A 15,246-nucleotide genomic window follows, 5' to 3' on the forward strand; every position below is an offset into this window, starting at 1 on the left:
ATTTCGGAATCTCTACCACAGAGCTGAGGCCGCAATCTGGTAGGGATTTTAATCAAAGTCGGGCGGCAGAAAAAAATAATAAAAAATGAAACAATCAAAGCAAAAAGAAAGAATGAAATGCAGTGAAAATGAGAACTCCCAGGAGGGAGTTGTGCGTCCTAGAACTTCGAGCTTCGAGTTAACTTGTTTTAGTCAACCGAAGATCTATAGCCCATGGATATTGCTTGAGGACAGCATGATGCACCGCATCCTTTGGTTTTGCACCTTGCGGTGGATTTGCTTACCCCTCTGTCGCGATGCACCACATCATTCAGTTGAGTCTTGGACAACGTGACTAACGGCGAGTGTAGCTCATGGGTGGGGAAGGACTGGAAGCGAGACCACGAGGCACACAACTCAAACCAGCCAGACTGCCCGAGAAGAATGGTCAGAGGTGACCAGGCAGAAATTCATCGTATCATATGCAAGCCAAGCAGGTCAAAGGTAGGTAGATAGGTTTAGCAGATGGACGGGGCTGCCTTTCAGCACCAAGTCTGAGCGATGATGCTGCCTTCCATTGTCAGCAACAGCCCCTGAACGATTCAGGGTCCTCTTTCGTTCTTGTCAGGTCTGTCTTCTGTCAGAATGCAATGAAACGATCGCGGTAATACTTAGACTAAGGTAGACGAGGTAAAAGAGTCATCCAGTGAGTGTTTTCTGGTCGATATGATGGAGAATAATATAGAATTTGGAAGAACGTGTGTAATTGTAATCTGCGCTGAGCAAAAGGGAAAAGAATAAGATTAATGGGCGGTGCAGCAGCCAATTAGTGAGTGAAATGCATGGGGTTTGGTGGTTGCTGCTACTGTTAATGTGCTGTAGGTAGCACGGCCCTTCTGAGCGAGCCTCGTCTCCAGTCAGGCGCTTTTTCCTCCACGAATTCCATGCCCCCCTGGCTCCTGGGCGGCCGCCTCCATAATCATTTCGCGTCAACCATTCGACTTTGCCCGTGCCTTGACCAACGCGCCCCCCGTCAAATCCCCCAAAACTGCCGGCACGGACTCGACGGATCCGAGAATTGAGATTCTAAACAATAGAGTAAGCTGTTCCTGCTCCTTCAAACCTGGCGCAGAGATTAATTTGTTCTTGGTGCAGACGCGGCCGGACCCTTTTCTTATTTTTTTTTTTTTTTTAAAAAAAAAAGGGGACAAGGATTGGGGCCAAACTGCAACCCAAAAATCTGCTGGGCAGCCCTTAGGGGCGAGACACATGGGCGGCACCCGACAACCAAAAATCACTCTGCGACTGCGAAATTCCTCTGCCAACCAGGACGACGACACCATGGCGCCGCCCTCGAGCGCTCGGACGACGCGGTCTCGCGCGAGCCCGGCGGCCAACGTGGCCGCCGACGCGAAATCGAGCGGAGTGCAAAAGAAATCCTTCATGGAGCGGTGGTTGGAGCCGCAGGTGCAGAGCAAGGCCAGCTTCCAAGAGGCAGGACTCATACGGCAGGGGGTTCTGGAGAACATGGCTCCGCTGGGGACGCTGCCAAAGGCGGCCGTCACGCGAGCGGCTGCGGCCGAGGGGAAGGTTCAGGAGCAGCAGCCGCAGCAGCCGACTCCCACGTCGGGTCGGAGGATAACCATCAAGTTCAACAAGCGGCCGACATCTGAGCCAAAGACGCCAAAGGCCGCCTCGACTTCGCCGAAGGAATCCACCGATGCCGTTGAGACGGCGTCCGAGACAGAAGGTGCAAAGGAAGGCGATAACGGGTGGCGGAATGGTGAGCCAGATGCTGAGGCAGAAGTGAATGGGGTCGAGAGCGCTACGGATTCTAAATCTACGACCCCACGCCCAGTCGCTCGTCAATTGCTTTCTTGTTCATCACCGACGCAAAACGAGGAGAGTTCCCACGAGTCAACTGCGACGGAAGCGCCGTTGACGAGGTCCAAATTTAGCATGCGCAAGAGCTTTACCTCACCCGCAAAAAGCAGCGGGGGCCCCTCACAATCACCTCACCTGCACACCGGCAACTCAACGGTACCTACTTATTCCGCACTGGACTCCAGCGCTGGACGCAGTGTTGTTTCAAAGACGCCAACCTCTGCTGCTGCTGCCGCCGCCGCCATGCCTACAGAAAGTCGCATGGTCGCTACCCGCGCCCGCGAGGTCGTCAACATTGCAGTCAAAGAGGCTCTCGTGCACCAAGACTACTTGTCGGCGTGGACCATACGCCATCTTTTCGATGAAAATGCCGGGGATCCGCGGGTGATGGATATGTTTGACCAGGTTTTCAGGCAAACCGCGGCCGAAGATGTGCTGATTGAATTTGTGCACATGATCAGCAAAAAGAAGCGGGAAGGCCACAAGACAAAGCAGTACAGCACAATGATGCCCTCTGATGGACAATCATTATCGAACCCGCCAAAGCCGGCTCCATACAGGGATTTGGTCAAGCCCGACGTGTTGAGGATCGTCAAAAAGGCCGCAGAGCGACCTCGTTCGACAGCACAAGAGACAGAGCCCCAAGGCAAATCCGGGCAAGATGCAGATAGCCACAAGGATAAAAAACAGAAAACTGGAGGCCGAGACATTAAGCTCAAGACTCCATCGGGCACAAGGGCCCGAGTGACAGCTACAGGTTCGCCACAGAGGAGCGGGAAAATGTCGAAGACACCAAGCAAGACTCCCAGGTCACACAAGCGATCACTCTCAAATGACAGCATATCGTCTTTATCTTCAGCACCGTCGGATCTGGATGAAGTGATTGGGGACGTTTTCGAGGCTGCGGAAGAGCAGGCGACAGTTTCATCTCCAACGGTGCAGGTCAAGCGAAAGGGTCGAAACCAAGGGCGGCATTCGACGGCAGGAGCGGCAGCAAAAACAGAGCCCGAACTACAGAAAGGAGAAGAAGCACAGGGAACTGACGAGACTGCAGCGACAACTGGATCCGGCAGCGCCAGTGCTGACGATTTTGGCGGTGCGGCTACTCCGGCTCCTTCTGCTGCTCCTCCTGTGGCTGGGAGGGCGCGTGCCGAGAGTGCCAGGTCCAGCAGCAAAACACGGGCGGTGGCGAGTCAACCAATCACAACGGGCCGACGCAAATCGAGAAGGACCGGGAATGCATCGCCCACCAGTACACCCACCCCCCAAGTCTCAGGCCAGAATCCTCCACCCCTTTCTTCCAATAATACCAACAACAACAATTCCTTGGGCGAAGCTGTTGCTGCTGGGCTCACAGAATCCCGCATGTCTGTCTCAAAGCCAAATGCCGCAAAGGACAACACTTTGTCGTCTGCAACTCGGAAAACGACCAGGCAAAGCACCGCCAACAGCAGCAGCAGCAACAACGGCAACAACAACAACAACAACAACAACAATAATTCTAATTCTAGCAAGGCGTCGTCACCTGCGCCACCCCCATCCCAAACCAAGTTTGCCAGCAAAATCGGCGCCTTGGATGAGGATGATCCCAAGACAAAGCTCCGCAGGGACGCCAAGCTTCGCACCGACGCCTTTATTACCATTACCGAAAGCTTTACCCGGGGTCTTGACGGCCCAAGGTCGGACGGCCCAGCGCAAGAGCAAGAGACGGCATCTGTTGAGCTCCCGGAACCCGAGCCCGAGCCCGAGCCGGAACCTGAGCTGCCCGAACAGGAGCCGCTAAGGGCTGACGGTGACGCCGACGCGAGCGCCGGCTTGTCTACTCCAACAGGTGCCCTGAAGTTACGTCGGCCGCGGGCGGCGCATTCCTCGCTCCGCAGCACTAGATCCACTCGCAAGCGAACGCACGACGACATTGAAGACGAGCCCTCGCCTTCATCGGCCGTCTTCCCGTCATCTGTAAATCCGCCCGCTTCGTCTTCTGCAGTCAACTCACGTGCCAGCACCCCGGTCCCGCGACCTGCGAAGAAGGCAAAGACTGGCCTTCGCGTGAAAACCTCGTGGGTTTCCCTTTCTGTTCTGTTTTTGCTCTTTGGCCATGCATTGACTCATGGCTATTCCCCCCCGGGCGATTTGCTCCTACTCACAAACACGCACAACTCAAATTTGCTGACAGCTGCCATCACAGGCCTATGAAGAAGAAGTTAGGCCCGTCAGCCGGAGTGCCTCGGGTCACCGGAGATCGTGGTAGCCCGGTCGCAAATGGCGCACCCAGCTCCTTGGTAAGCAGATATGACACGAATTTCTTTGCTTGCTCACTTGTTTTACCTGTTACCTTGCTTTTTTTTTTTTTTAGTTGTTGAAAGTCCCAAGTGTTTTTTTCTTTCTTTCTTTGTTGTCCTCAAAAGTGTGACCTCAAGGGCAGACATCGTGACGCTGTCACTTCTTCTCCTGCCTTGTCGCCTCGATGCCAGGTAATTCTTTCGCCACCATTTCCAAACTAACTCGGCATTCTACGTGACTTAGGATGACAATGACGACTTCTGCTCCTCATGCAATGGCCAAGGTGAGCTGCTCTGCTGCGAGACGTGTCGACGGGCGTTCCACTTCAAGTGTGTAGATCCACCGCTCCAGCGGTTGAATTTACCCGACGAGTGGTTCTGCAACGTCTGCATCGCCAGGCATAAACCTGCCACAGTTGTCCATCAGACCGGAGCGTTTCGCTTCCTCATGACGGAGCTCAACGCCAAAAATTCGAGTGCTTTCCGGCTTCCCGCAGACGTCAGGACCTACTTCGTTGGTGTAGATGAGGGTCCTGACGGCGAGTACGAGGAGGCCACACCGCCGGTCCCCAAGGCAGCCAAGAAGAAGACAGGCTACGAAGAACCACCCGACTTCTACCGCGTCCGGGACCAGGATGGAAAAGCAGTGGTCTGCCATGCCTGCGACAAGCCGTCCGACAACAAACGGACTATAATCCCATGCAGCATCTGCACTCTGAACTGGCATCTCGACTGTCTGGATCCACCAATGCCCTATCCACCAGTGCTGCGTACTTGGAGATGTCCTGCACACATTGATGACCTGCTTATGAGGCTCCCGGGCACATTGGCACCAGCTCACAAGCGCCGTCGCATCAAGGGTGCGTCCGCTTTTAGGCCTGCCTACAGCCGAGGCCTGCGGAACAATGGCTATATCGAGGTTGACGACGGAGAATACGATGATGTACCGCCCCGTCCGGATCTCATTGGTGCCGACAGTCGGCTGCCCGCCCAGGGCGTTGTTCAAGATTTTGTTGATACGTAAGTACTTCCTAGTCATGCCGTGTCTCTGTTGGGAAATTATAGACCTTGTTCCTCTCCTCAATGGCTGTTGGTTAGCTGACCACTCCCAAATTATCTTCAGTGTCAGGCGCAACGCTAGAATTGAACAGGAAAACAATTCCTACTATATCACCGCCTCCAAGGATCCCCAAGGCACCCGCGGCGCCTTGGAGATTCTTGCCGACGCCTGCCCACAGCCAGCTGTCGACAAAGTGTCTGCTGACAAGACGGGTCTCTTGATCGCCGCGCTCGTCTCCGGCGCAGATAATGAGCTTCTGCAAAATGTTTCTCGTGATAGCATTGTGTCAATAGCTAGCGGAACTGGTTTGGCTAGCAAGGACAAGAGCGGCTTGAAAGCCATGCTGGCCGAGCTGGAGAAGTTGACGGGCAACATCAGACATGTGTTGGCCGCGCGAGCATCCACCCCGGCGTCGCCAGTAGCAGCGAATGACGAGGCGCCCTCGTCCATGACAACGGGAGAGAGCCCACCGGCTACCATGCCTCAGCTTACCGAAGGGACCGAGAAGTCAACCCCCGAGGCCGAGGAGGACAACACAGTAGTCACGCCTATTACGGAGCTGGAAGAAACCAACAGCCCTATCAAGGAGTCGATAGGATGTGACGATGTTGTCATGACCGACGAGCCCATGGTAGCAGCCTCCGACGACAGCGAGCTCATCACTCCTGTCAAGTCTGTCCCTGCTCTCACTGCTACATCACGATCTGGGTCTCCTAGCAAGAAGTAGAAGCCTCATCTAGACGCACACAGCAATTATAGGAAATGGGCATGGCAGTATGGGGTTTCCTCCATCTTCACCGTGGATAAATCTATCTCTTATCGCAATAAGAACTCCTTGATCCTTTCAGTTGCTTGAGACGTCGTGGCCTGGAGACCAAGTTTTGTCACGCCAGACTTCCCCTAGAAGAGGAAGACGCCTAGCCAAGGGCACTTGGAGTCTGCCTAGATATCTATCTACCCTATCTGCCGTTTTGTTCGTCGCGCGGTTCTTTTTTTTTTTTTTTTTTTTAAAAAAAAAAAAGAAATTGAAAATATCTTTCCATGCACGAGGCCACCTATATCTTGCAGATACAAGGCATGGTTTGAGTTAGCTTCACTAGTCTTGTTGTTTCCCTTTGTCCGCATTGCATAGCTCTATACACATAGCGAACCTTCTATCTTTCTCGACCTTGGCACCGATTTTCTCAATCCTAACCTTTCGAATGGTATATTAGCCGTCCCCCCGGATCTCTCTCACTATTTTTATCTTTACTTGTTTTTTTATTTTATTTTATTTTCTCTCTCTCTCTTTTTTTTCCCCCCAGTCGTCGTTTTGATGTTTCTCCGCCAAAGAAAGAAAGTAAAAAAAGGAGAAAAGGGCGTGACAAGGGAAATTAAGAGTTTGGGGACTGTGGACCATGGACCGTGGAAGGGGGGTTTTTTTTCCTTATTCTTCTTTTCCTGTCCAACAGAGAACTCACTCTATTTACCCAGGAGGTTTTTGTTTTGGGCCTCCCTGAGGAACTGAGGTCGAGGTGGAACAGGCAGGGTTTCTGTGAGACGGTATAGAGTAGTAGCGGCGGCGCCCGACACAGAGAATTGGAAGTGGATCACGAATTAAAAAAACTCCCATTCCAAACCCAAGCAAACAAGGGCGTTTCGTGGATGCGCGTCAGTATTGGGTTCTAGGTGATCAGTGACATCAGTCAGCGGGTATTTATCCACACTTGACTATGAAAGTTGCTCCAACAGAGACAAGATGGCGACATACATCAGCATCCAAAAAAAGGATGCTGACGCGTCAGAGTGATGGGGACGATGGCCACTCGTGAAGCCCAATACTCGGCGGTGGCAGGCTCGTAGGTCTAGCTTTGAATAGGGCGGGGGGCACAAAAACAAAAACGACTAAAAACGCCGAAACATCAGAGGCATTGAAAAACATTCAAGTCAAACACCAAGCGGCACCAAAAATAGAGCTCGGCTCGTTGACGATTTGAGCTGAACTTAATATGTGTTTAAACATTTCCATAGAGCGCCCAGCACTTGTAGATACATCCACTCACTCTATCATTTCCGTAACTTGTCGCCAGATAGGCGTCGTTCGATCTCTTTCACCCAACCTTGATCCTTAAATCACAAAGGCAACGATGTCGACAGCAGGACAAGCATCGCTGTAACAACTGGTCCAGAACAGAAACACAACTAGCAAAAAAGCAAACATATGATAAGCCCCCGTATTCCATCACCCTAGTTGTCCCCCTCCCTCCCTTGCTGCTTGACCGTATAAGTGCATAGATGTTTGTTTTGTACTCTGGTTATTTTTTTTGTCACCCATGCAGCTCTCTAAATATCTTAAAAATCAAGATAAAGAACGGAACTGAGTGCCTGCAGAAAAAAGAATCTCTACACATGTTGTACACCCAGAAGATAAAATGAAAAAGAAACAAAGAAAAGATTGAACTTGCGGCATTCCAGCTCGTCTTGCGAGCCGGCTGCAGCTAGAATCTTTACGCCCAAGAACGCCCTATCGATGCCTCATCAAAGCAGCTGGAGGTGGTCTCGAATCCCGCGCCTTCTGCCGATCCGGTCGAGGCCAGCTACGTAGTTGTATGCGTATTCTTCAAAATTCCCAAGACGTCGACCATCATCGCTGCTATATAACATGACGAGCAGGCTTGTCAGTCTTTTGGTTCCGTTGCTCATTGCAAACGATCATGGGTCAAGTTCTGTGGGCTTACACGTCCGCGCCTTGCGTTGTTGACCTGACCCTGTTGCATGTAGGTCACATTTGGCACGCCTCCGTATGCAAACCCGTCCGGCATCGCCCCGGCAGCAGCGGGCATCCCAAAGCCAGGTGGGCCACCAAATGGCACTTGACCCATTTGGCCGCCTGGCATCGCCATGGGAGCACTGGGCGGCTGGATAGGGCTGCCGTTGGCCAGACCTTGGCCGCGGAACTGGTCCATCGAGGAAGCAGGGTTGGGGAACCCTGGATAGCCTGCCTGCATAGAAGGGAAATAGCTACCCATAGGTGGAGTGGCCCGGGACAACAGGTTCTGCTGGTATTGCAACTGCTGCAGGTTCACGGCGCCACCCATCGGTCCATTGGCTCCAGGGAACATCTGGGACTGCGCTCCGTATGCAGGGAACTGCTGCGGAAGGTTCGGCTCAACACTGTCGCTCCTGGCCATGCCAAAGCCTGCCTCGAAGCCCTGTGCACCAGGAGTCGAGTTTAGCGGGTTGAAGAACTGGCTTGATCCGCCATATTGGGGCGGAGTTTGGGTCTGTTGAGCTTGCTGCTGGGGCTGGGTTTGTGCCGGCGACTGTTGTTTCTGTTGGGCCTGGGACTGAGACTGCTGCTGCTGTTGCTCACGGTGGTGCGAGTTCATGCTAGCCTGCCTAGAGCCGGGACGTGGACGGTCGTTGTTTGAGCTGTGATCCCGTGAAACCCCTCCATTGCGAGTAGACAGGCCAACCTCATCCATAAGACGCTTGTAGCCCTGCGAAGGCTGCGCTTTGATTCGAACAAGGACGTTCTTGACATTCTCAACGACCTGATTCCGGATGTTCTCATCAAAGAACGGGGTGGTGAGGACCTTGAAAATCAAGGTAGCGCCGCAAGCATGATCCGAGAGGATGGCTTCCAAGACCTGATCGTTCTTTGTGAAGAAGAGCGCTTTGAGGATTGTGTCCCTAGCGTCGGCTTCAGTCTTCTGGTTGATAACCTTGAGAACTGTGAGATATGCAACCTTGTGCGTGCAAAGGTGGACGAGGTAGGGGATCAGCTGCGGTGAGAGAACAGTGCGCCGCTGAGGGAACGTGCATGTATCCAGGAACCACGTCAGGAGCAGAGCCCCGTTAGCGTTGGTGGCCAACTGCACGCTGTGAAGGGCGATCGTGGCCGCCAACATTCGTTGCTGATCTTTAGTCGCGTGATGGCTTTCCAGACAAGCCCGCATGGCGCGAGCACCGTACCGGCCCTGCGAGATCTCCCACATCTTGCTGAGCATAGTCTCGAAGATGAAGTCGTTGTACGGGGCTCCAAACTTAAGGCATCCCTGTAGAACGTAGTTTCCATACTGATCCAAAAAGAGCGGCACTGTGTAAGGTCGAAGGTGGTCCACAATCATCATCATCTGTTTCGGTGTCTTACACACGTCGATGATCTTCTGTGCGGCCCAGGTGCCATTTTTGTGTACACCAATCTCGGCCATATGGGGTGCAATCTCACCGAGCATGGCGTCTCGCAGCTCATCGTTGCAGTGCTCGAACAGTTTCTGGACAACCGTATTACCAAGATAGTCCGATGACAACTCGGCAATCTCAGGTAGCATGTCGACAGCAATGCTCTCAATCTCGGCGCTCGACAAGCTCTGGTTGTCAATTCTCTTGCGGATATCACGCAGCTTGGGTGCGTCGTGGACACGGGTGTGGCCAGGCTCCTTGATCGGAGGGATCTCGTCGGCGAAGTTGGTGAACTGGGTAGCTCGCTGCACGCTGTGCGAGATGCGGAACGTGTCTTCATCAGTAGCACCGAACTGCTGTACAATCGCTGCGATATCAGAGGCCATCTCGCGCAGAGGTGGCACCGTCGGAGTCACGTTCCCAGGTTGCGGTGCAGAAGAGTCACTACCGGCACCACCTGCCTTTCCGGCCTGTGCCCCGTCTTGTCCCTTGGCGAACGGGTCGGGGCTCGGGGAAGGGAATGCGCCGTCATGGCCGGGAGTGTTGGAAGCCGAAGGGGGCTTGGCAAAGTTGATGCGGATGGGGCCTGCTCCAGGGAATATCTCTTTGCCGTTCATACCGGACTTGGCCGAGATTGCGCTGTCGACACGCTCAAAGTTCACGAAGCCACAGTTCTTGTGGGTAAGGACTCTGGCAGACAGAATTGGTCCGTATGATTTGAACATCTCAGTCAGTGTCGACGTCGTCGTAGAAGTAGGGATGCTACCAAGCCATAGAGCACTCGTAGGACCCTCAAGACCCTGCTCTTCCACGCCGAGAAGGCCATTGTTTGTGCTGCTAGACCTTCCCAGAGTGAGTGCAGCAACGGCTTGTGGCAGATCGTCAAAGTCCTTGTCGTCGGTCAGCCTGATGTCTGCGGCGCTCATAGCATTATCAAGGCGCGATGGGGTCGGATAGAAGCCCCTCATAATCCGTGATGGAGCATCCAGGACACCTGCAGTTCTAGCACGAGGCCGCGAGACGGCAGCCTGGCTTGCAAACGCCTGCTGCACAGCAAGGTTGTGGTTGTGAATCGCAGCGTTGGTCGCCGCAAGCTGATCTTGGAGCTGGGCAGCAACCAGGCGAGCCTCATATGCCGCAAGCTCTTCGGGGTCAAAGTCATCCTCCTCCTCGTCTGCATATTTATCCTTGTTGTTGACGGAGTAAGATCGGAATCGGTTTGCCTGCTTTGTGAAGTCTGCCAAGGTTGGGATGTACGGCGTGGCAAGCTGTGCCCTAGAAGGCTGCGGTGTGGTCTCTGCCAGACCTAGATAATCGAGGGTACGCATGTGGACGTCATTCTCACCTGCACCACCTGCAGAAAAGGCGGATTGGGCAGGCGAATCTGGGCCGTTGGAACCAATGCTTGCGATGCTAGCCAGAGTCGCACCACGCTCGCGGCCAGTGCCGGTCGGGTTCCAGCTAGTGAAAATGGATGGGCCAAAAGGTGAGCTTGTCCCCGGGATTTGGGGTGCGAATGGGCTGCGTTGTGGCATTGATCCTGCACGCAATCTGGAAAGAAGAGTAGAAGAGCTAGGCTGTGGCTCCGAGGGCTCCAGGCCTGGTGAGGGAGTCTTGTTAAAGGGGCTCTGGGTAGGCGTTGGCCTCGAGGTCTTAGCGGCCAAGGACGGAATGTTCAACAACCCGTTGCTGGCACCGCCAGGGGAAAACCTTGAGGGCAAGGTTCCGGCGCGGGCTCGCCTCGGTTGCGGGAGGCTGTCCGAAGTCGGAAGCTGTGCAAAGTCCGGGAAGCCATCTGTTGGGGACTCGGGTATGTTCTCACGAAGAGGCGTGGAGTTGCCACTGGTGGGTGGCCCACCCCAAGGGTTAGGCAACCCACTCATGCCTTCCTGCTGCTGAAGCTCGCGGGCGCGACTGTAATACTATCAGAACAGGTTCGTCTTTTGTTGACATGCACAACGATGGGGTTTTGGGCAGAGAGAGGGAAGACACGAGCATACCTTTTGTATAACCTGCTGGAGGTACTCAAGTCGTGCGAGGGAGAACCATTACCGGAACGCGAAATTCCCTGCATTTTGCTGGACGAGAGTCCAAACGGTGACCTCATGGGAGCTCCCAATGGATCATTGGGAGACGTGCTTGTCGTGGGCGAGGACGACCGCTGTTGGCCCGATGTAGTCTGGGCATAGTTGTTAATTGTCAGGTGGTCTGATCTAGAAGTCGACATTATCGATTATGTATTCCCGGTCGTCATCAGGTGTGGTAGGCCACAGTAAGATTGGTTTTTGAAGACGCGCGGTGGGCAAGCCTATTGAGACTCGTCTAGATGTCGTATAATGTGAGGGAGTGTGTTCGCCAGTGCCAAAGTTCGATGATCGAGTTTACGGCCCTGGATTACCTCAACTGGGACCAAATTTTCGGCCGTCTGTCGAGATGGATGATGGGCAGCAGCGTTATCAAGATGTTACTAGGTACCAGAGGTCGTTGGGTATCGATTTCGTTCTAGCAAAGGCTCGACTTTGATAAGTCAAGAAGTAAGAAACTGATTGCGCTATGTCCCTGATGGCCGGTGGAATAAAAGTCAGATCAAGTGCCCACCAACGAGGGGGATCCGGATAAAGGTCAAATTTATATGTTATGAAAGAAAGCAAGGTGCTTGTTCATGAAGTGATTGATACCTATAGGTATACGGATAGTTGGCGGGAGGGGTTCATACGTGAAGGATGGTCGCCGAGACAGGAAAAGTAAGGTAGGTAATAGGTACTGGGCACCAAGAGAAGAGAGGAGGGGGGAAAGGGATTTCTGGTGTCTCGTCGATTGATGCCGCGCTGGGCGCTTTTTCTGGGTATTGTTCGGTGGGAGGGAATGCTCACTCACCAATTCAACCGCTTCCCGACTTTGTTTCCGGTTCCTGGGTTGATGGGCGTTGCTGAGGAAGAAGGAGGAATTTGCACAGCAACGATGGGATCCCGCTCTCGGATCAAAATTGAGAGATGCGAAAGAGGGAAAATAGAAAGCCGTCAATAAGAAGAGAGACTAAAGGAGGGTGAGTGAAAATGGGATCAATATACAGGCGTCATTACAATACGGTCTAAAGCCTGGAGAAGAGGATGCAGCAATCCGCGAAAGGAAGGGGATGAGGTGTGGAAGGGGGTTGAGTTGGTGGTGGTGGTGGTTCAGGTATGAGGAGTTAGGTATGCGATGGAGAAAAAAGCCGGAAAGGTGAGGCGACGACGTAAAGGGGCCGATCCGTACTGGCTGTGCGTTTTGCGTGGTGTCCGGGCTTTTGCGTGCGTGTCCAATGATGGATTGACTGACACTTACTTGACTTGACTGGTGGTCAAAGTGTCCTGTAGCTCAGCGCAAAGGGCAGGCTGGCCTAATCCAGTTTTCTTTTTTAGTGGGGGCTGGTGCGGGCAGGTTGGATGGATGGGTGGATGGAAACATAGGCTGGAGCACTACCGTAAACTAGATTAGAGCGAGAGGTACCTATAGAGATCTGGCTAATAGGCCTTGCCTCCAGGTGGGTAAAGGTAAGGTGAGGTACCCGGAATTGCTTTCAGTTGGCCCAAATGCCTACTCTAATACCTCACCACCAACGAACCCACTCGCTACCAGTTACTTGCTTCTCCTTGCCTGAGCTGCGTGCTGCGCCTGGCTGTGCACGGCTTCAGGTAGGGTTCTTTGGGGTCGGATAGGTCGACGAGCTGGGTATCCTGGCCCACATTTGAACGGAGAGTGGGGTGGGGAGAGTACGAGTTTGAGCATCTTTTGGGTTTTGGGCGGCGATTGATGAAGGGCCAGCCAAGCACGATGAAACAAGCCGTATAGGGGAGGGGGTGTTTTTTTCCAGCTCCTTGGAGTGGACCTGACGCATAGGGAACCCATCCCAAAAGCCGCATGCATGCATCACGAAGCTTCAGTCAGGACGGTTCCTTATATTCTAGACTACAATAAACTCCCATAGTACTTGCCTTGCTTGCTTGGTCTGCAGTTGATCTGGTGGCTTGCCATGCTTTCCTGCTTGGTCGGCGGATGGGATGGGATGGGATGGGATGGGATTGAACAGGATAGGATAGGATGGGATCAATCTGTGTCATGACAGGCAAGCATCTTGACCCGCTTGACTGCTCTTTGCTGAATAGGGGATTTTCTTTTCTTTTTTTTTTTTTCTTTTCTCCCCTGCCTACCGGCCTACCGTCTGATTTTTGGATTTCCAATGTCCGTTGTCTGTTCATCGTTACCCAGCCGGTGTCCTACCCGCCTGCCAATCCATCTATCCATCTATCCATACATCATTGTCAAGTTACGTACTGTACCTATATATGTACTTTGAAAATATGCATGCACCTTGGCCATCGTTTTATGCCGATCCAAGGCATGTTATTGATAATGCCTGATCCCTTGGAGGTGTCCATTCCTGGTAGTTTTTCTCACAAAACAACAAACCAAAATGATTGCGTCGCCTGATACTCTAGCTAAGGTGAGGTGTTTGTCTCGAGCATCATTCTGGGAAGTAGGTACCTTGCCAGGCTTTGCATTGATTCTTCGTAATTATTAATTTATACTAAATCCCTAGGAATTGTACAATGCTTACATTGACAGAAGACCTAGTTGGCCACGAGACGCAACTCAGTTGCGTTTTTGCCGGCTTTACAAAAAAAAAAAAAAAAAAAAAAAAAAAAAAACGTTCCATCCGGGACGAGTCATAGCAATGTACATTTGGTTGCGATACATATTCTGCTACCGCCAACGGAGAACATGTTCCTGTCTGCTGACTTGCCCTTACGACTAGTGTCGCAACTTAGCAAGGAGCATTGCTTCTTTTTTTCTCTGTCAAGTGGAGGATAATGGTCAGGTTCGAGTAAGGGAGTCAAGACTTTTGATGCTTGATTTTCATGACCCTTTTCTTGTGCTGTTCCGAGTCCTCTCCTGATTTCCCTTCATCGTCTCTGTGCCATGGGGATAGCCAGGATTCGATCCAAATCTAGACCTACTCGCAGCCTTGCGCCTCTTCTCAGCCGTTGTAAAGATCAGCACAATCGAACCCCAGTAAAAAAAAAAAAAAAAAAGGACAGCACCGCGGCTTGTGGAGTAGGTAGGACTGAGCAAGCACACCTACGCCACCCTTAACAACGTTGGACAGCCCACCCAGGGTTTGCAAGCCTCGCCGCCTAGGATACGCCAGTTTTTAACAATCTTGACATCTTTATTTGGATCACTCTCGCCCGGCTGCCGGATTTTGCCGATAACCGAACAAAAAACCACCGCTGACGAGTCTTGGTTACAGGGGAACGTGGGCTAATCGGAAGATTTCTCACAAGGACTGCGGGGGATTTTTGGCCTTTTTCTTTCTCTCTCTCTTCGGTGAGGCCATAATAACGATGATAAAAATAAAACGAAACCATGAAAACAATCAAGTTACTCTGTAAAGCAAGGAGTAAAGGCTGGCCAGTGCCCCCCACTTCCTTGTTCATGGGGGAAGGAATTGTTCTAGATTTACCTCTCGGGGGCAAAAAGATATTGAAATATCAGTTGTAAAACAACCACAAAACCAGCAAATACACACATGCAGGTACTTACCTGATCGTAGCTGGCTTACGAGAGACCACACATAAGGGAAAGAAAAAAAAGCACGAAAGTTCGACCTAGGAGCTCATCGCATAACTATTGCAAATAGCATGACACTGCCTGCCCTTGATTCGTACACATAGGTAACTTGTCACATTCATGCCTGTTGACAATATGTTCGGTCAACCAGACGGGTCATCGCATAACCTGCTATACCTCACTTTTTTATACGATAGCTCTTATTATCAACACTACAAATTCGCTTGGCTGCCATAAGTACCGCACTGGCCACTGACCGTCCCCTAA

The 15,246-nt window shown here is 52.3% G+C and overlaps 2 protein-coding genes across 2 annotated transcripts; one reads left to right on the forward strand and one right to left on the reverse strand.

The window, feature by feature from the left end:
• Positions 1-785: 785 nt before the first annotated feature.
• On the forward strand, positions 786-5,932 carry PpBr36_05896 (uncharacterized protein; the record flags this gene model as incomplete). The annotated part of the gene is made up of 6 exons (XM_029893044.1): positions 786-808; positions 897-1,077; positions 1,192-3,923; positions 4,052-4,145; positions 4,390-5,165; positions 5,269-5,932. 6 exons carry the CDS (start codon positions 786-788, stop codon positions 5,930-5,932), a joined length of 4,470 nt encoding a protein of 1,489 aa, XP_029745477.1.
• A 1,951-nt stretch (positions 5,933-7,883) lies between these two features.
• PpBr36_05897 (uncharacterized protein) lies at positions 7,884-11,596 on the reverse strand (the record flags this gene model as incomplete). Its single annotated transcript, XM_029893045.1, has 2 exons — positions 7,884-11,283; positions 11,370-11,596. 2 exons carry the CDS (start codon positions 11,594-11,596, stop codon positions 7,884-7,886), a joined length of 3,627 nt encoding a protein of 1,208 aa, XP_029745478.1.
• Between the last annotated feature and the right edge of the window lie 3,650 nt (positions 11,597-15,246).

The sequence above is a fragment of the Pyricularia pennisetigena genome, assembly GCF_004337985.1.
Source record: "Pyricularia pennisetigena strain Br36 chromosome 4 map unlocalized Pyricularia_pennisetigena_Br36_Scf_6, whole genome shotgun sequence".
Lineage (NCBI taxonomy): Eukaryota > Fungi > Ascomycota > Sordariomycetes > Magnaporthales > Pyriculariaceae > Pyricularia > Pyricularia pennisetigena.